The 20,109-nt window shown below is 41.7% G+C and overlaps 1 protein-coding gene across 3 annotated transcripts; it reads right to left on the reverse strand.

Annotated features, from left to right (window-relative positions):
• Positions 1 to 947: 947 nt before the first annotated feature.
• Positions 948 to 19,921, reverse strand: CEP95 (centrosomal protein 95). 3 transcript variants are annotated; one of them, XM_041485637.1, is made up of 23 exons: positions 17,118 to 19,921; positions 15,794 to 15,922; positions 14,710 to 14,817; positions 13,730 to 13,840; positions 12,655 to 12,763; positions 11,949 to 12,058; positions 11,078 to 11,182; positions 10,401 to 10,600; positions 9,921 to 9,990; positions 9,219 to 9,310; positions 7,984 to 8,102; positions 7,533 to 7,668; positions 7,235 to 7,349; positions 6,677 to 6,840; positions 6,309 to 6,401; positions 5,772 to 5,922; positions 4,496 to 4,656; positions 3,996 to 4,070; positions 3,375 to 3,527; positions 2,228 to 2,374; positions 2,067 to 2,138; positions 1,811 to 1,994; positions 948 to 1,674 (listed from the first exon to the last, which is right to left on the reverse strand). In XM_041485637.1, the coding sequence occupies exons 1-22, from the start codon at positions 17,404 to 17,406 to the stop codon at positions 1,818 to 1,820; spliced, it is 2,886 nt and encodes a 961-aa protein (XP_041341571.1). In that variant the 5' UTR covers positions 17,407 to 19,921; the 3' UTR covers positions 948 to 1,674; positions 1,811 to 1,817. The 3 variants fall into 3 exon arrangements, with proteins under 3 accessions (XP_041341571.1, XP_041341572.1, XP_041341570.1); XM_041485638.1 differs by having other exon boundaries at positions 948 to 1,994; positions 9,219 to 9,307; XM_041485636.1 differs by having other exon boundaries at positions 948 to 1,994.
• Between the last annotated feature and the right edge of the window lie 188 nt (positions 19,922 to 20,109).

Raw genomic sequence — 20,109 nt, forward strand, 5'->3', positions numbered from 1 at the left:
ATTAAATCTTCAAAATGTAACAATGTCATTTTTAAGTAACTTGACTTTGTTTCAGGAGAAAATACTTGAAACTTGGTGACTTCCTACATGCTGTTCCCTACAGTGAGGAGTGTGCTGAATGTTCTAGTCAAACACAGCAGGTCTCACTTCTGGCTCCAGGTACTGGCATGGCTTGGCAAGGACTTTATCTATCTCAGCACTGGTGAACAAATGAAGAGACTCCTCTCAAAACTCAGCAAAGCTACACTATCTTCCTGGAGGGAAATAAAGGCAAATTTGGTCAAGACTTGCTAAAATTCATCAACTTAGGTGATAAATATTGTCCCTTAAAGGCTTCAAGTTATCCAGGCTTACAGCAACTCCCTGAAAAGGTTTGGCTAGGTCAGGGTTTTGTGTTTCTGGTTTTGTGGAGAGGTTTTGGTGTTTTTTGGGTCTGTATTTTTGCAGTGGTGTCTCATGCTGTAACAGCTGGCTGGTTTGTTTAATCTGTAAAAGAAGCTCCTTCAGACGTTGGGGGCTTTTTTTCCTGATTAGCTTTTTTTTCAGTGAATGAGTGTGAATGCTCTGTGTGTTGTCAGTTCCATCAGAGACACCCCTTCATGCCAACCTTTAAATATTGTATGTACAGTGCAGTTAAATCCAGTATTCCTATATCACTTCTCACACAGCAATTTTAAACAAGAACTATTCTACTACCAAGATAAACTAATTAAGAGTTGCACTTTTGTCAGGCAGAGGAGACTGTATCAGTAATGGACTTCATTAATATCAGCTTGGTTTTATGGAATTGTTCTCAGTTCAAGTCCTCACCCCTCTGTGTTGGCACCTCCGCAGTGTTTGGCTGGTGAAACCTGCAGTTCCTGCTGGGCACTGCTCTGTTTATAGCTCTGCAAGATGCTGCAGTAGGTGCAGTGCCTGCTGTCAGCTCCTGCTCTGCCTGGAAGCAGACCTTAGAGCCTGAAGTAAGGTAAAAACTGACTGGTGAAATATTTAATCATTCTTTAATTCTGCTTCTGTCAGTGTGAGATGGAGTAATCAGGCTGCACCTGTGAGCATGGCCCTGTGGAAGATTAGGAATGCTGTCCATAGCTCCTCCCCAGGGTTCACCTCTTGCAGAAGTTAATCATGTACAACTTTAGAAGAATCTGCATTGTTTTCTGTTTCAAATTACTTTTCCCAGTGCATTTGTGGCATTTATAGAGTATTTTATGTGCCTTTGTATTTTATCAAGCCAGCAATGCCAACACTGTGAACACAACTGAAGCAGGAGTGGAAGAAGTAGTCTTCCCCTGCTTGATGTATTTAAATTCCCAGTTACTTATGTCAGGTTTATTGCAGGCATTCTCCAACTTGGCTTTTCACAGGAAACCTGAACCTCTGATGTTCTTTCAAAGATCTTCTTGTGCTTTGTGAGCTTTCCAATCCATGATTTCTGGCTAATGGTGTTAGATTGGCTGGCTTAACAGCAACAGTCCCAGCACAGATGCAGAGGAGCCTCAGCATCCAACTGTTCCACCAGGAAAACTTCACTAAAGCACTCTGACTTCATCCCAGCTTCCTCTGGGTAGAGCCCAACATTACCCCAACCTTGCTAGGAAGGTAAAAAGTAGTTCACAAATTTTATTGCTGATCATAAAGGTGCTGTGGAGATCCCAGTTCCCAGCAGCTACACCCCTGACAGGTCAAAATGACAAAACAGATATTTCAGAGAAAAAAAACAGCTTCACACAATCTTCTCATTATGGCAGCTCTCAAAGACCCTGATCATCTTAGCCAGGGAGGACTGCATTTACCCAAGAGTGCCATTTACCCAAGCCTCAGAAGAAGTGGCTTTGGCTGTACTGGAAGGAAGCAATCTGAAGTCTGGATCTCAGTCTGTCTGCTTCCAGCTCTTGAAAAAAGGTGTCATCATCATTGTGCATGATTGCTGCTTGCAGTTGCTGTATTTCCTTTTCCATCTTTGATCTCACTTCTCTTTTTGATTTTTGTAGCATCTAAAGAAAATACTGACATTAGCCACAGCATGTAGAAAGAAAAGGCAACTGGAAAAAATTAAGAGTACTTACTTGTGCTTGTGCTTTCTCTCTGGTTTGGATTTCTTGGAATTCTTGAGATATAGCTTCTGCTAGCATGGAAAACTAAACACAACATGTGTGTGAGTTGAAATAATTAAAGAAAGACTTCTAAGTGGAAAAATATGATCTGCCTGATCCAGATGAACCTTTACCTGGTCTTTGTAGTAGTTCTCCAGAGACTCCAGCTCAGTCTGGTGCTCTCTCCGCTGCTCATCACGCTTCTCTCGAGCATAAACTCTCAGGTCCCTCAGTCTTTGCTTCTGAATTTCTAAGCCTTCTTCAAATAAGTTTTTAAATATCTGCCAGCAATTAAAAAAAGCAAACCTGAAACTTTCCCAGGAACCTGTAAGTATACATTTACATTTCTCAGCTGCTTTAGCTCCTGATGGAATGATGTTTACATGAGGATAGGCCACAGCCCATGAAAAAGCACGAGTATGTATCTAGAAATGGTGGTGCAGATACAGCTGAGCTGGATTTGTATTATTCATTTAGCTGAAATTTTGATAGATATAATAATTTTTCTTGTCAGTTTAGTCAGATGACCCAACTGTGCAAGCCAGAGCCTTTGAACATGCACTGTGATTTACAACCCACCCTGTACTCTGCAGTCTGACTTGAGGACCTTCATCCAGGTTTCCAGCAGCAGGAAATCCAGCCTGGACTCAGGCTTTCCATTCCTCCACAAGAACACTTAGAAGCTGTAGCTCACAGCTTGAGGCAAACAGTTCTCAAATCTCTACCAGTGGATTATGCAGTAAACTTCTAATCTTTTATTTTGAAAGGTGACAAGTGTGTATCTGTTCTTGCAGAGCTGTAATAACTCTCCTTGCTTTCCCTCACTCTGATGTCCAGCCCTAATTAGATCATATCTGTCACAAAGTCCACTCTGTTTTACAAACACAACTGACTAACAAGGCTGCCTGTTTGATCAGTTCCCTTAACTGAAGATTTAGATTGTTTTCTTTGGAGGTGACTGTAGGAACAACTTCTTAATCCTACTGTTTCTGAAAACTCATTTCCCCAATTTCTCATGTTACCAGCCCTGTTTTTCCACATTGATACTTCACCCTTTCTCTCCTCTTAGCCCCATAAATCATCCTTTCTTGTTTCACGTGGTTTGCCCTGCACTGGATCCACATTTCCAGAGCAGGAACCTTTTCATCTGGAGCCTTGACTGATCAACCACTTCATCCTGGCTCTGCTTTGGTCACTGCATGTGCAGGATTGAACTACCCAACCTCAGCACCGGGGTCCTGACAGGAAAGAACTCTGCAGGGCAAGGCCCCCCTTGCTCACCCTCTCCTCGCGTGTCCTGGCCCGCAGCAGCCTGGCCCGGAGCTGCACCCTGTAATCCTCGTAGTATTTCCTGGCCCGCGCCGCCTGCTGCCGCTTCTCCGTCACCTTGTTCTGAGCCCACTTCTGCCGGTGGATGCGCTGCTTGATCTCTTGCTGAAGGGAGAGCAGCAGCTGTCAGACCACCAAGCTGCCAACAGATACCCCTTGCAGGCAAAGCTTTGTTAATTATTGCTAATTAGGGTCCTTTACTGAGGACCTGCTCCACACCTCAGCTTTGCAGTTACGGTTTAAAGTGTTTGTCACCACTGACGTAGCAAAGTTGTGTCACTGTCACCGGAGCTGCAACACAACCTCAAGTTTCTCCTCCTTGCACTTTTTTTAGAATTTGTTTTACCTTTCAGAGCAACAGTGCAGTGTAATAATAATAACATTCCATTCTCATGACCCCAGTAGCTGCACAACAAACAGAATAACAAACAAGCATTTTGAGACCACAGCTACTCAAAAAGTGTAAAGTTGTCATAAGACAAAAAGCCACTTTCATGATGTGGGAATATGCATTTTAGATAGCTCCATGTGAAATCTCTGCATTATGTAACAAATAGTCTTCAAAGAACATACCAGTCTCTTGCTGTGATCTTGATCTCTCTTAATAATTGCAGCAAGCAGTTCATGTTTCTTCAAGGCTTGTTCAACCTGGAGATTTAAAAAAAGCTCATTACTTGCATCATGCTGCAGGACAAGCTGTCCTATGTAGCAGATTTAAATATTGCCCCTCTGCTATGTTTTGGGGTTTGGTTGAGGGTTGCCTTGTATAAGTTAATCAACTTTTGCATCTCGTAACTCACTCTTAAACTAAAAGACTGTTCAGAACTAGCAGTGGAAACTACAAAATGCTTTTAAAACAGCAATAGCAACCCTAGGCAGTACTCAAGAAACCAGTATCAAAGAAGGACCATAATACTCAAGTGGCTGATGAAAAGTTGAACTTGTGTATGTAAAATCTGTACATCCCTATTTAACCAAGCTCCCAGAACATCCTTCCACACTCTGCTGTGGGTGCAGGTGCCCTGTCAGAGTATCTCTGCTGACATTCACCAGGTAAGAATGACAACACTCACTTCATTCTGGAGTTTTGGTCTAGGTCTGGCAGAGGGTGCCTTGAGGTGCATAGTTTGTGCAAGCTGCTGATGCCACATTTTATTCAGAGTATTGGGGGAAATGTGCAGGTGGGGAAACTCCTCCAGGAGCTGCAAGAGGAGGTCATTGTCTCTTATTGTCACTGTAAGATAAAGGAAGAGGTAAGCAATAAATTCATGGAGAATACATTTAGTTGTAAATTCATCCAGACAGTGTCAGCATAAGTCAAGAAATATTTTACATTGAAGGCTGTATAAAATCACCATGCTGCTGTTACCATGTCAAGCTAAGCCCAGCAGGACACATCATCCTGCCAGAACAGCAGCAGAGAAAGCAATCCCAGTCTTTTGTTGTTTTCTCTGAAGAATTGATTTTATAGCTCAGATGTCATTTCCCTACCCCCACCACATCCAACTAAGACAGGTATCCCCTTCTTTCTTCATGTGGTTATGACCATCACTAATCAGAGATTGCTTTCTCTCTCTCTCTGGTTGCAGCAACTTAAAATAAAGCCAGCACAGCCACAGCAATGACAGATCCAGGTCAAGTACACAGGTGCAAAATAAACTGCTTTGCAACCAGCTCATTCCCATCCATTACATCTTTGATCTTTCTGGCAGGAAAAGATGATGGGGAGATGAAACAAAAGGGTATTTACCAAGTACATGGCCTTCAAAAACTGGAATAAAAATAAGGCAGTGTAGCTGAGCAACATCCAGATACATAGGAGATTATCTGGTGATCTTAACCCTAGGCATGCACAGTGCTGGTTACCAAAACTGGGCCTAGGATTTGCAGTTTGGCTTTCTTGAAGCATCACTTACTCAGCAGAACCAGCGGCAGCATTAACACCACAGTGGCAGGGTCCTGACAGATCCTGCTCAGTGACCTGTACCTGGCTCAGCTCTAGCCACAGGCCCGAGTTTAAATCTGATACATGCTCAGAAAAATAACAAGAGGAGAGCTCAGACTAGTGGAATAAGCACAGGAGTAGCAGCAATGGAAAATTAGCCCTGAAAATAATCCAAGGGATTTTAAGGAAGTAGCAAATGGGTCACAATTTGATTGTGCACTGATGGTTTACATTTACGTAAAGCATTATCTTCCCTAACAAAAATCCAGACATACAGAGGTCAGAAGAAGGGAAAATGCTACAGCTGACTGGTATATGTTGGACTGGTGCCTTTAATCTTGGAGTTCAACACATGCTTTCAAAAGATGCCAGTTTTCCAGCAAGTATAGTTTTGCAGTTCTTACTTGGAGCTGCTTGCTTTGGCTTCGTGGTCCCTCGTTTTGGAATCCACTGGCTGTATTTGGGATACTGAGGTGTGGTTTTTCTAGAATAAACTTTCACTCGCTGAGACACTTTTGGAGGTTCTTGAAAGACATTTTCTTTGTACTCTTGTTCCTTAAGAGCAGATGTAAAACAGATGGGAGAACAGGTATGAGAAGGGAAACACTGACAGAACACAGTTTGGCCATCAGAACTTAAATATCTTTCAGACTTTAGAGTGAGAACTTGGACATATTGCATTGGATTCTCCAGAAGGCCAGAATTTACAAAATGCAGGTCAGGGTTCAAATAAAGGTTAAATCTCATCACTGCATAACCTCAGCTCTGCTGCAGCACTCAGCATTAGTAAGTTACTACTTCAGTTGTACAGTGTTGTAACTATGACACTGAAGTCAAGGTTTTGTTCCCAAAGGTGTCTGAACAAACTATCTAGACAAATTTAAAAAGAAAAAAATCAACCAAGCAAAACACAACCAGCAATCCCAACGTGCATCACTTACCATTTCCTTGGCAGCTTCTCTGAGCTTGGAAATTCTACGCTTCTCCCTCACTTCAAAAATTCTTAGCTCATTTTCATAAGCTTTAGTGACCAGCTAGAAAACAAAAATAAAAGGTCTTGTCAGAGGAAATAATCAGTCCATACAGCCACCTTGTTAACTTGGTTGCTGCATGGGTCAAAGTAGCTTCTTCCACTTTAAACTCTTTTTTGCAAAATTCGGGGTTTAAGTCTCTTCCTCAGCAGGCTACAGATGAAACAGCATATGATTACTAGAGGAGACCAGATGCTCCCATTGCATTAAAGTTCTCTTTTTGTGGTTTTAGTATAACTGTTGGTAAGAACTACAACAAGGTCCCATCCAAAAATTACCTTTGTTTTTCTTGTTCTTTCGTCCCTTTCTTCCTGCAGCTGCCTGCGTACTGTCTTTATGTGGCCTGTTGCACTGCCACTCAGTTTATGGTCCTGGTGCTGAGAGGAGGGTGAGGCTGGAGAGAGGGACCGTGGCCTGCCTGGGTACCTTGGATGTGATGTGTCTGTAGGGAAGGAGCATTCATTGAGTACCAAATTTGAGACAAAAAACCCCAGTGAAGTGTATTGTGACTAGGCCCTCATTTCAGAACCACATCCTGTGAGCCTGTATTCTGTCTCTTCCCCCATGTGCTACACATTTTTACTGCAGCTGTGTTTCACTTGTATTTTTTTTTTTTTGCAAAGTTTTACCATTGTTTTTGAAGTGTTAAACAGAAACTTGGTTGCAATTCTGTTACTGTAGCTCAGGTTTGGATCAAAGAAATGAACTAGCAATAGAAATAGGGAAAAAAACCAGAAATGAACTAGCAATACAAAACTTAGTAACTAACTGTAATTCAGTGTAGCAGCTTTCTTTTATATTTGTTTCCATCCCAACACTGGCATAAGGATTGTCACCTCTCCCAGCTGTCCTTCGGCCGTAGTCCATGACACTGTCACTGTGGTGGGACAGGCTGTCCTCATCTGTCAGCTCCTCTTCTCCTGTGTGCTCACCCAAAGCTCTCTTCAACATCTAAGGGATAGATTTTTTTTGTGGGGTCAGGTTCAACAGACAGTTCTAAAGTTGGAATGAACTAAAGCCAGGTGTTAGTTGCAGATTTCCTTTTCATCCATATTGCACTGATACTCTTAATTCTCTCCAGTGTCATTACTAAAGCTGCATTGCTCAGCTCAACAAAGAAGAGACTGCACTTACTAAATCTAGTTCATTTAGCATGCGAGACAGATTTTCTGATGCTTCATTAAACTCTTGCTGCTCAGGCACCTTCTCCTTTGTTGTTCTGTGGGAAAGTGAATCTTCAGCTGAATCTGTGGTGGAATTTTCATATTTGCTAAAGCAGAAAACAGACAGATTTCATTTCTGTTCTAAAAACTTGACGATGAGCATTATCTCATACAATTCCAGCTCACTTTTTGCCTAAGCATGTTTTTATAGGATTAAGTAAAGCAGAATGTGTAAATGCCTATAACCATATTTAACAATATGAGTATATGTCAGGAGAAACAGGAAATCTTTCTGTGAGAATTATTCTTTCACTGTCACACAGCCAAGGAAAGAAAGATCTTATTTTAAAAGGGAGGAGGGGACTGGCTGGCCATGGAAATCAAAGTGCCAGTGTGGTTCAGTACCAAAAATCTGAACTTGCCTTGTTGTTCTAGACCAGTGCTGAGATTCAGGTCTTGGGGTTTGTGTTACTTGTTCAGCACTTAGTGAGAGCTTTTTCTCAAAAGAGGTAGATATAGAAGATTCAGATACCAGAGGCACCTAGGAAAATGAGTAAATGAAGGTTTTATAGATTATGTGAGTAGAGATGCTGTAACAGAACCATCCCAAACACTGTGAGTGTAGATACAGAAAAATAGTTCTATTTCTAGGCTCCTGACTGCAGAGAGTGTGCTTTAGAGAATTAATGTTTAAAGAAATGGACTAGCAAAAATACGGAAGATCAGTTCACAGCTATGCCATGGAACCAGAACAGGGTTGGGTTAAGGTAAGGAGTATCTCCACATTCCACCTCATCAGCCTGGGACTGATGCCAGGTAGTGGAAATAAACTGAATTTCCCTTAGTGCAGACTAAGCTGCAGTTCACAGGGAGCCAAAAGAGAACACTCCTGTCCTTGTGCCATTTAGCTGCACTGGTTTAGTTCTGCCTGGTAACGTCTCCGTTCAAACTGGAGTAACTTGGGCTTGGCATGGACATCCTGGGAAATGCACCAATGGAAAACGAGTTTCAGAGACAATGTAGAAGTAAAAGCTGTTTGAACTATTGGAACAAGCAAAGTCTGTGAGTACCTCTTGTGGTTGCAGAAGGCAAAATTGTGTTTCCAGGGAAAGAAACTTCCTTTACAGACACATTTCTATGGGCACAGATTGGTAACTGCTCATCAGTTTGTGGGTTTTGTATTATTCAGTTTTTGAAAAGCAAAGGACAATGCAAGAAAATAAAAGGAGAGAATATAATAAGCAGTTCATGGATCTTTCAAAATGAGTAAATCTAAGTTTTATTGGCCAAAACCCCCAAAATTCTTACTAATTTAGAATGCTGATACACTTCAGAGAAAGGACATGACTGTACTTCTGTGCTTTGTACATTTTTGATTAAAAAGCAAGATAACCAGTAACTGGTTGGTTGTGATAAATAGAACTCTGTGGGTGCTGGCTCTGTACATTTTGGAGCAACAACTCCAGGAAGAACTAAGAACTGACATGACTCACAGACTGCACATAATCACAGTCTAACAACACTGCATCACTGATTGTATATTGGGGAAAGAAAGTCTAAAGGTTTGAAATAAGCCCAGAAGTGCCACAAGATAACAGACTAAGCAGAAATCAAAAAATACTGATTGAAATTCCAAAAATTAAGATGCAACATGTACCTTTGTCACATTGTCTTTGGCATCATCTCCCAGCATTTCTCCCACTGCAGAAGCAGATGACAGGTAACTGTGAGTTAATGGCATCGTGCCTGCTAATGTGGGCAACAAGGGAAAAAAGATGTGAGCCAGGGCCTGTGGATCCAAATTATTCAGAGAATAGAATGACAAAGCAACTGTGGTTACCCAGTTGTGACATTCATTTTGGTAATTTCTCCAGTCTTCAATGCTCAGTGTCATGGGAATGCTATGGAAACTAAAAAAGGTAAGCAGTGTTTCCAAGGCAACAGAGAAAATGAGTATTGAAAAAAAATAGCTTCTAAACCTTTTCTACAATAGCAGTTAATGGCTTTTTCTTAGAATTGAAACTGGCATGTTTGGTCCATGTTTCTCTGCTCAGGATAAGCTCAGCCATGGGACTTATCTGCTGGAAGAGGTTTCTGTGGTATAGACCCATCTTAACAGGATTAACTAAGAAAGGAGTTGAATTGGGGACATGGATTACTTTTTTCCAATAGAGGGAACAGATTAAAAGTAACCTATTTTTGCTTCTCTGTAAAGCAGAGATAGAAATACAAACTTGTGGCTGATTTTTAAAAAATGCACTAGTAGATTCAAAACAGTGTTTTTTGTGGTGCCAGTAAAAATAAATGCAACATTATAACACTTAAGAGTTACCCTAGAGGATGCAAAATTTTCTCTCACCAGGGGTTTTTCTGGATAGAGGAAGACCATCAGAAACATCATTAAATTTTTGGGTAAGTGACTTTTCAATCTGAAATAAAAAGGAAGATGTATTCTATAAATTCACAGGAGAGTGCTGACAGGAAGCTCATACATTAGGTCTATCTGCAAATGGAAATCAATGCTGATTTTATAGATAGATAAAAATCACTATAATTATTTTGTTTACTATACTGTAAACTCTGGCATTGACTGTGGAGATGTGTATGTATATATGTATAAAATAAACACACCCCTCAAACTAAATTCCTCTCTGGACATTTAGTGAAGAATGAATCCACAATCCAAAATTCCTGGAACTGAAATAAACTCTGACACATTCAAAAGTGTTCTTCAGGGACCATCTACTCCCATTCTACAAGTAAACTAGGAGGTTTTCAAATGAAAGCACTATTGGTTACTAAAAGAAAATTAAATAATCAAAGGGTAGCTTTTCCTTACAGTAGGAATGTTCACTGCTTGACTGCAAGCCAGAGCTGCTGCCTGTCTGTCTGAGCTGTGGTAATCTCTCCATCCTGGATCCGAGGGCTGGAACGGGGGCAGCAGAGGAATTGCCTGCTGGATGGGCTCCCCCAGTTTTGTAGCACCGACACTCAAACTCCCTTTGTGAGGTTCAGCAGCATGAACAGACTCCATCCCTCCTGAAGAGGCAAACACAAAGAACTTGAAGTGTTATCTGGGAAAGCAGAGCACGTTCTGTGCATTGTGTGTACATAACAAAGGGAAGTGTCTCGATAGCTAATGTGAGCTGCCACCTTTGTTGGATTGCATGGGAGAGCACTGTAACATTTTTCAGCCTTGAGGACATGATTTTGGATGTGAAGATCTTCCACAAGGACTTTTTAGTGTTTTGAACCACAAAAGAAAAGAATACAAACCACAATACAAATTAAAAACAGCCTAGCTGAAGCCAAATCCTAGCTAAGCAGAAATACCCCAGATAATGGAAGTTTGCCTACTCTGAGAGACCAAAATACTGCTTTTCTGAAAAGAATTTATTTTAAAACATGACTAAAGCGTTTCCATCCACGACTAAAGCTCTCCTCCACACTACCCTAGTTCCCTACACCCCTAAATCAAAATCAGGTGGATGAGCTGTCAGAACAATCAATACTCACCATCTTCCCTTTCATTTACAGTCCCCTTTTCACTTTCTGAGAACTGTCTGGGCAATGCTGCAAGAGCCTCTGTGCTTTCAGATTCTTCTACCTCCGTGTCTTTTTCTGCTAGACAAAGTATAGGCATCTGAAATTCTAGAAGTGGATGCTTGAAAAAATTAAATGAAGGTCTATAAAGCATCTTGCTATGAACTGTTGAGATGGACAATTTTAATGTTTCACATTGCTTGGGGTCAGCAATCCATACTAAGCTCACAATAGGTCTGCTAAATTCTTATTTGTACCTCCAGTCAATGAAATGTTCATAATTCACAACATTTCTTTATGCCTCTACTTGAGGAGATGAATCATCAATAAGAATAGGAAGAATTGGAATATTCTTATAAAAAATATGAAGTAAGAATGATCTCCATTTAAGTCATCTGCACACTACTCTTTTCAGAGCCATCCATGAAGTTTTGAAGGGGCACACACTCCTGAGAAGTATTCTTTAAGAATGAACTTAATAATTTTTTTACAGTCTTAAATAATACGTGTTACACTGCAACAAATGAAACAAAGTCTTCAGAATTCTCCTATTCTATTGAACAAGATAAAATACCTTAATACAACTGAACTGGAACTCAAACAATAAACCTTTATCCAAATAAGGTAGTGCAAGAGTCATGAAAAATAATGCCTGGAATATTTGCTTCCAGAAATTTTAACTTCAGCAAGATGAATTTGCTTATTGTGGGTTGTCTGGGGGTTTTTAAACAAGGATTTAAAACAGTATTTATGTGAAAGAAATAACTTTGTAAAAGGAAACCAAAAAAAAGCCTAGGAGTCTAACTAGAGAAGAGTTTTAAAATTTTTTCTCACCCAAACTCACCTTCTCCTCTCTTGGAAAATGAATAAGCAGTATCTCCAAGTTTAATTAATTCACTGGTAGATCCTGAGCCATCTGTATCACAAGTTTGAATAAAATATTCTGACTGGGACCTAGGGGGGAACATAAAGCCATCAAATATTTCCTCTCTCAGCCTCTGCTCATTCAGCCCACGAGATGGAGCTGCCGAGGAGCCGTGCAGGACACGGCCCTGCTGCCACAGAGCAACCAGAGCAGGAGTCACAGCCACAACCTGAGCTAAACACCAGAGCAGGAGTCACAGCCACAACCTGAGCTAAACACCAGAGCAGGAGTCACAGCCACAACCTGGGCTAAACACCAGAGCAGGAGTCACAGCCACAACCTGAGCTTACCACCAGAGCAGGAGTCACAGCCACCAACTGAGCTTAACACCAGAGCAGGAGTCACAGCCACAACCTGAACTCAGCTGAACGAATCAATCTTTAAAACTGATCAAAGTTTTCAAGTTGTTTCATTCCACATAAAAAGTAAACTTAAGGGAAACAAAATCAGCAACTCTTCAAGGGCAGAAGTCCCAGATGTAATTTTAGCCCAACCAGAAGAGTCACCTCACATTCCTTTTGGCATATGTAATCAGTAGGTGTCTATACTATAAAAAACCTACTAATTTCTCTACAGATACACAGTCAATCACTATGTTTAAGCAAATATTCAGAATTGTTCTTACCTTTCAACTGATGAGAGTAGTGTATGTTCTGAAAGTTGATCAGCAGTGCTTTCCAGCTGCTCTTGAGATGCAATTTGAATTTCATCACCAGACAGCACATTTATCTCAGCTGTTAATAACCAAGAGGTAATTATTTTCAGGAAAACTACTTCTACCTATAAAATAACAGCTACTACTTCCAATATCATCAAAACAGTTTAGGTGTAATATCAACATTGTAGCGTTTAATCTAAAATGATGACATGTAATGTTCCCCATGAGGGGAGGGGGAGGTAGGGGAGGTGGGGCAACTTTTATGGTAAATTTTGAAAAATTATACCACTACCATATATTCCCCTGTTCCAGTTATTAATAAACCTTTCTTCTTCCTCAAAAGAATTAAACTGTGGACTTACAGCTAGAAAATTTGAGCCAGGAACCCCCAGTGGGTAACAAAACTGGCAGTCTGAGGGAAGGGAAGAGCAGTACAGGCACATTCCTCTGGGTTGTGTCCGTCTGGACCAGGCCAGGAGGAACTCAGGCACCAAGTGCTCTCTCCCCTTATCACAGAGTGCAACAGCCACTGGTGACAGCTCTTCACAGCTCTGACATAGGAAGACCAGTTCTGCCTGCAGTAAGATGCCTCTGCAGGGCTGAGCAGCTTCTCTCATTTTCCTCAAAATAACCCTGCTATGGACCTACTCCCAAGACCCTCTTCCCAGGAAAGACTGTTTCCCCCCTTCTCTCCTAGTAAGTAAAAGGGACATTTGCTCATTCTCCCAATTAAAGCCAACATTTCCCTCCTTGAATCCTAATTCTGAATCATCTACTTATAGGTTGAAAAGCAACTAACAAAGGATGAGTTGTCTGGAGTAGGTTTCTGCCACAAGAATGAAGCAGAAAGATTATGTAAGTTTGGGGAAAATTTATCTCTTTTATTATTGTTTATGAAAATAAGGAATGCAAATATTCAGCTTCACCCCTGAAATTTTCCTCCCCTGGGGTCAGTTTTGTCTTTCTCTGTCAAGGTTATAAGTAACAAAAAAACCCAAATAAATCTTTGTTACGTTGGAAACACTTTGGGTTTACATCTCACCTCCAGTCTGAGAAGAGGTTTCACTGACTTCTCTAAGATACTCCAACAAACCATCAAATATTTCAAGGAGGTTTTTGATAGATTCCTTGTCTCCTTTCACAATGTTCTCACCTTAAGAGAGGATAATGACACATATTAATAATTAGTACTTCATAGAAGAAAAATTCTCAAAAGCAGGCATTTTCTGTAGAAGAGTGCTTGGAAATTCTTGTAAAGGTGTCAGCTCAGAAGACACCTGGTCACTTATTTATGACTATGTAGGTAAGCTTAAAATATATTTTAAGTGTTCTAAATTTGCATCTTTTCAGTTCCAAAAGTTTATTGATGCAGTAACTGCTGACACACAAAATAAATATTCTGGGATATTTTCAGGGACAATTGGTATTTAATATTTTTCTTATACATAAAACTATAGCATGAAGCAGTCTGTGGAGTGGCAGCAGGATTGCAAACACCAGCCACTGTGTACAGGCACCAAGTCAGATACTTCTTACCAAGCAGTTTTCACTCTTTGCAGATTATGCTGTGTGAGACCATACACAGGAATACTCAGGGAAAGCCATTATCTGTTTACAGATAACACAACACAGCTCAACTCTTTATTCACCAACTTTTAAAAATCTAATAAGAAGTTTGAAACTCCAGGGTCATGTCTTAAAAGCAGTGTCCAAGTGTACATTGTGATGCACAGTGCCCAAGCCTGAGCCAGCAGCAGATTTCAGAAAACACTTTGGTAGCCAGATGAAGCAGGGCTGGATGTCAGCTTTAACATTTCTTACTCTTATTTATTCTCTGCTTGCTGTTTCAATTTGTAACCTGATGTCCAAGGCAATGGGTCAGTGTTCTGGTGACAGCCACTACCATAAGAAGAGATTCCATGCAAGTATGAAAGCAAGCTGTGTAACACCTGGTTCTTAAAATGTTTAAATTAAACCACACAGATATTCAACTGAGTTTGTCTCATTAAACCAAGTACTCACCCGTGATGTGAGACAAGCTGACCTGCAAATAATCCAGTGCCAGGGAATCTATTACTGCTTGTACATTATGTGCATCATCCTCTTGGCTTCTGGGAGTAGCAATGAAATCTATTTAAAAGAAATAGTAGATTTTAGACTATTTAAATGGACAGCCTGTTGCAAGTACCTTAACAATGAAACTACTTTAACTTCTGATTACAAGCCAGTATTTTTTCAGTACCTTGTGTCCTTGATGAAAAGCCCAAGTATCATATATGGTCCTACAAAACCTTTTATAAATACTGAGCACAAACTTAGAACACCCCTTGGAAGATGTGAGGGTTTTAACAGGATTAAATTCAAGAACAGAGATTACTAAAGCATTTCTTCTCCTTCACCCCCAGCACACACACCTAGTTCAGATCATCAGACTGGAACTGCAGTTTGTGTTAGGGCTTCTTCTCTCCCTGTCACACAATAATTGCACTACAATGTATTCTACTTAATTGGGAACAACACTATTTTTAGTTCTGTGCTTACATTTAACAAGACTTCTACCTTCAACAGGTACCAGTTACCTCAGTGCTCTTAAAATCTTCTGCAATCAGTAGTCTGACACTTCCTACACATAACAGTTTACAAAGCAAATGCCTAACTGTATAGCCTTTGCTTAGCTGTCACTGAAGTCCAGTGGAGCTGGGTTAAAGCAGGGTTAAATCACATCCCAGCTCTTAGCAGACTCTAAGTATCAAGCATTTTATGAGAGCAGACTTCAGTGTTAACAGTGCTGTAAGAAGATAAAATGAGGTAGTTCACACCCTTCAAAAGTATTATGCCCACAGACAGCTTTCAAGGCCTAATTTACAGTAGTTTTGTTGTGGCTATCCTCATAGCTGCCATTCAGAGCAGTGCAAAGTTAAAATAAATTTTGCCAATATCTCTTAAATCTTCTTAAAGAATGTCAATCTTATATTTTTGTCTTTGGAAGGATGTAAACACTTTAAATCCCTACATCTGCAGGAAGTTCTACAAGTTTCAATATTATTTAACTACAAAATACACAGAGACAAAAATAAAAAGCAGATTTAGCAGTTATCATTCCTACCTGGTACTTTTTCTCCTAAGATTGACTCATAAAGACGAACAAACATGTCAGCACCACATTCTGAGAGGTGCTTTATGTGCTGGTTTATGTGACAGGTCCTTATAAGATCATTGGCAACATCAACCCAATCTGTTCAGAAGAAAAACATATTAATGTCAGAACTGAAAGATACAGAACTAAAGATGTGGTTATTTACAGTAAAAGGTAACCCCTGTAAGTGTCTTTGATTCCACCAGAGGTGGTCAAACACAGGAGGCTGACTCATTAATCCAAAATATTAAATATTGTTCAAGTGCAATCATAGCCCAACTGGACTTGGGAGGTGAAAAGCACTGAAGTACCACAGGCTGGGCAGGTTATTTTTTTTTTTCCATGTAATGAAAAACAAATTTTAATCTGGTGTCATAGCCAGAAACTCCAAACCTTCAAGACCTTAACAAGCCAAGCTTTGATACACCATTTATCAATGATCAGAAATGACAGGTTCTTTTTTGGAAAACAAGAGCTTCTCTAACAAGCCCAGGTTCTCTAAAAGTCTTCGGCAATGTCATCAGTGCTAATGTAAAGACTCCTCACGAAAAGTAAATTCTACTTTAATTAATTATTTGAGGATTGCTAGAATACAGAGGTGGCCCCACCAAGTTCTCTGCTGAGTGCAGTAAGATGTGCATTAACATTGTGATTTTCCCAAAACCTTTGAGTCCTGAGACCAAAGTGCTTTGAAGGACACATATTTTAACGAGCATTAAGAACTTTAACTTATTGGAGAAGGCATGAGTCACCTTTGGGAGGAAAATATATAGAATTACTACAGCAGAAACGAATTTGTAGTTTTCAGCCTCCTGTACATAGGAATGTTACTTTTCCATCCCTCTACTCCTCCTTCAGCTCCAGACATCACTTTATTTTAAGTTTCAGATGCACAAAAGGTTAAAGCATCTCCTACATTTCAGGCTGATGTCTTGGAACATTTGAATTGCTGTTTATCTGCAGCTTTATTAAGTTAAAAGTGTCGCCAGGAAAGGAACAAAGACAAAAGAGGGAAAGGGGGAGGTTAACGCAAAGAACTTAAAAAGCCGTAACACAAGTAAACGACAGCTTTATAAATGAATAAACATGAGCTGAATGGATGAGCTTTACAAATTAATAAATAATGAGCTGAATAAAATCGTGCCAGCGATGCGAGCAGGGGGGTGATGAGGGAGAAGGAAGCTCTCCGGCTCACCCTCCCGGCTCTGCGGGCGCCAGGCCGGCCGCGCCTCCGGGAGCGGGACCCCGCGGGAGCGGGACCCCGCGGGGCCGGAGCCCCGGGGCCTGGCCCTACCTGTGCCCTCAGCGCTGCCCATGGCGGCACCAACGAGCCGGGCCCGCGCCCGCCCCCGCCATTTAAACCGCGGCCTGCGCGCCCATTGGGCAGGCGCTGCAGGAAGGGGCGGGGCCGCGCGCTGGAGTGTCCGGTGCTCTTGGTCATGGCCGTTGTTGCGGGGCGGGGCCGGGCTGATCTCTCTGTAACGGGATTGGGAACAGGCCTGCGTTAGGACTGGGAGCGGGAACGGGGAGCAGAGAAAGAGCCCGAGCCCCAAAGCCGGGCCCCAGCGCGGGTTACGTGCCATTCCCCGCCGCTCCCGGTCACGTGACGAGCGCCCCCGGTGCGGCCCCGTTCCCCGCCCGGGCGCTCCGGTTCCGCCCGGCCGGTGCCGGTGCCGCCACCGCGGCAGGGCCCCGCGGGCCGAGGGCCCCGGGCAGCACAGGCCAGCCCTAGCCCCGGGGCGCTCCGGCCGCCGAGGGCGGCTGGCGGCGTAAAATGGCGGCGGGGGAGGTGGGGGGTTTGTCCGTGAGGTTCCGCCTTCGTCACCTGAACGAGAGGCGGGTGTTGGCGCTTCCTCGGTAAAATAGGTGGGGAAAGGGCCGGCCTGGGGCGGGGGAAGGTTCTCGCGCTTGACCTTGCAGGCTGACCCGGGACGTTTGCTGGCCGGTATGTCCCTCCCCGGGGGTTGCTGTTAATTGCCGCGATACAGGTGTGACAGGGTAATCCGAAGCATTTCTGCATGAAAGGAGAGCTAAAACCTTTATTAAAAATAAGATCTATAAAGGAAAGTTACTGTATTAGCTGCTAGCATGCAGCTTGTTGGACAGGTTGGATGGTGAAAGTCTTATTTCCGTTCTGAGCAACAGCATTCCATGCTCCTTAGGAATTCTGGGTTTTCCATGTTGAAAGCAAAAATGGTGTCCTTTATCACTGAACTCCTTGAGCACGACAAAAGCAGCTGAGCTCCCAGTTGTGACCATAAGAGCAGGAACTGGCAGCAATTAAACCTCAGTGCTGTGAGCTGCAGCAGCCCACGGGTGTCATCTGTAGGTCCAAATCCAATGCACACAGCACCTCAGGAACACAAAAGAGCTTTTGTTGTGTGTAAGCAAACACAGATCAGTGCTATCAAACTAAACTAAATACGGATTTTAGTTTGCTACATACACAGCTCTGCAAAGCTGTGTTGATTTGTTTCCATGTGTTGGCTATAATTAAGAGAACACGGGAAAATCAACGATGTTTAACTTAGGAGGGTGGAACGGAAAAATGAGGAAGTTTTTTTACAAAGGAAATTGAAAGGAGTTCCTTGCAGACTGAACTGTGTGTAGACAAGGCAGAGACTGTGTTTTTGTTTAGTCTTTTCAATTCATTAAAACCTTAGATTACTAACAGCACAGTAACAGCAGCCACAAAGTTATACACAAACAAAATCAAATTAATCTGTGTTAAATGCAATAGAACAAGAAAATTTATTTTTACAGCCTTTGCAAAAGTCTTTTTCAGACTTGTCAGGAGCAGGAAGCATGTAGGGTCAGAAGGTGGAGAGTGTTAGTAGGGGTGTTTGTGGACAAAAATCTTTCATAAGCCATGTTAAATAAGTAACTGTATACTGAAAAAAAAATGGGGAGATTCCTCTACTAGAAATTTGCTGGGATAGTATTAACAAAACCAGTCAAGCTAGAGTGCTACTGAAATAAAAAATGAATTACAACAAAAATGGTTGAGTGAGGTGGAATTCCAAATTGCTGAAGGTGAAACAGCTGTGGCTATTCATAAACAAAATAAGCCTGACTTAGGTTTTACTTTTGAAGACAATATCATGTAGAACTCTAGTCTTTGCAAACCTTGCTCTATTCTTAGCAACAATTTTTTTCAAAAGGCTAGAAAATAATACACAATAGATCAAAAACGTCTTTATATTTTCATTATGCAGATCTGTATGGGGTTGAGATAAATGCTGTGAATTTCTTGACTGTAAAGAAAAAAAAAAAGGCAAGGATAATTGTAAGTGTGGAATTGTTTTAAAAGGAGGAAAAATTACACTGCAACTTTGGTTTATTATAGAGGAGGTGACTTAAAAGATATTAATGTCCACAAACACTGTAAATAAACAAAAAGTTATTACTCACCATTTCTATTAACTCATTGTTTTATGCCCCTTGTTCTTATCCAGCAATATGTTGAAAATGAAAGTAACTGTGTTTCAGGGTGCATACACTGAAACTGTAAAACACATTGTCATGGTATCTTACAAGCTAAGGGCATAAATAGAACCAAAATGTGAAGAAATGGCCATCAAATACAGTTATTTTTGTCCCAGAAAAGCCTTAAAGCGCAGATTGCTACAAGGTGGGAGGATATAAACGGGAAGTGTTGTTATGGTACTTCTCCTTCCTTATGTTGTTTTCATTTCTTCCCTCTCTGCCTGCAGCAGGTGGCTGCGGGTGTTTGTGCTCAAAACTTCAGCTCTTGTGTGTGTAAAGCCTCAGGTGGGGGCCTTGGCCTGGCCAGGGCGGTGGGGGAGCAGCGGGTCCCCTTGGGGTACGGAGTTTTCACCCCGTGCCTTCGGAGCAGCTTTGCAGCTGCACTCCGGTGACCTTTGACTCAGCTTACTGGCCCTGGTGTGGAATCCAAAAAGATGACACTGGTAACTTTACTGACACGTGTTTATAAATATTTCTGTTTACGTATGCATTTGTAAACATTTTAAAAAGGCAATGTAACAGCATAAATGAACTGGCCTGAAGAGGTTTGATGTTATTTTGCGTCCGGCTCTCCAGGATCTGCACATCTGGCTCCTTCCGAGAGCGAAAGTCACAGGTGGGCATGGGGCCAATCTACGGTGAAGTAGCAGTTATTAGTTAAAATGTTTATTAGTTAAAAGCCTGGGCTCATCTCGAGCTATTTCAGGAGGATTTTCACAAACAGATCTGTGAGAACTGGGGGACTGCACTGCGGACATCAGGGTCCGGCTCTGCCCTGCCGAAAGTGCTGAGGAGCTGAG

The sequence above is a fragment of the Pyrgilauda ruficollis genome, unplaced genomic scaffold (genome assembly GCF_017590135.1).
Source record: "Pyrgilauda ruficollis isolate IOZ18807 unplaced genomic scaffold, ASM1759013v1 scaffold72, whole genome shotgun sequence".
NCBI classification, from domain to species: Eukaryota; Metazoa; Chordata; class Aves; order Passeriformes; family Passeridae; genus Pyrgilauda; species Pyrgilauda ruficollis.

Bases quoted from the DNA above. Each gene is read 5' to 3' on its own strand.
- CEP95 (XM_041485637.1), bottom strand. From the start codon at position 17,406: ATGGCACGTAACCCGCGCTGGGGCCCGGCTTTGGGGCTCGGGCTCTTT. The intron at 9,311-9,920 runs GTGAGAGAAAAT...TGCCCACATTAG, and splicing joins TCTATCCAGAAAAACCCCTG to CAGGCACGATGCCATTAACT. The intron at 2,139-2,227 runs GTAAAGGTTCAT...TGTTGTGTTTAG, and splicing joins AGAACTACTACAAAGACCAG to TTTTCCATGCTAGCAGAAGC.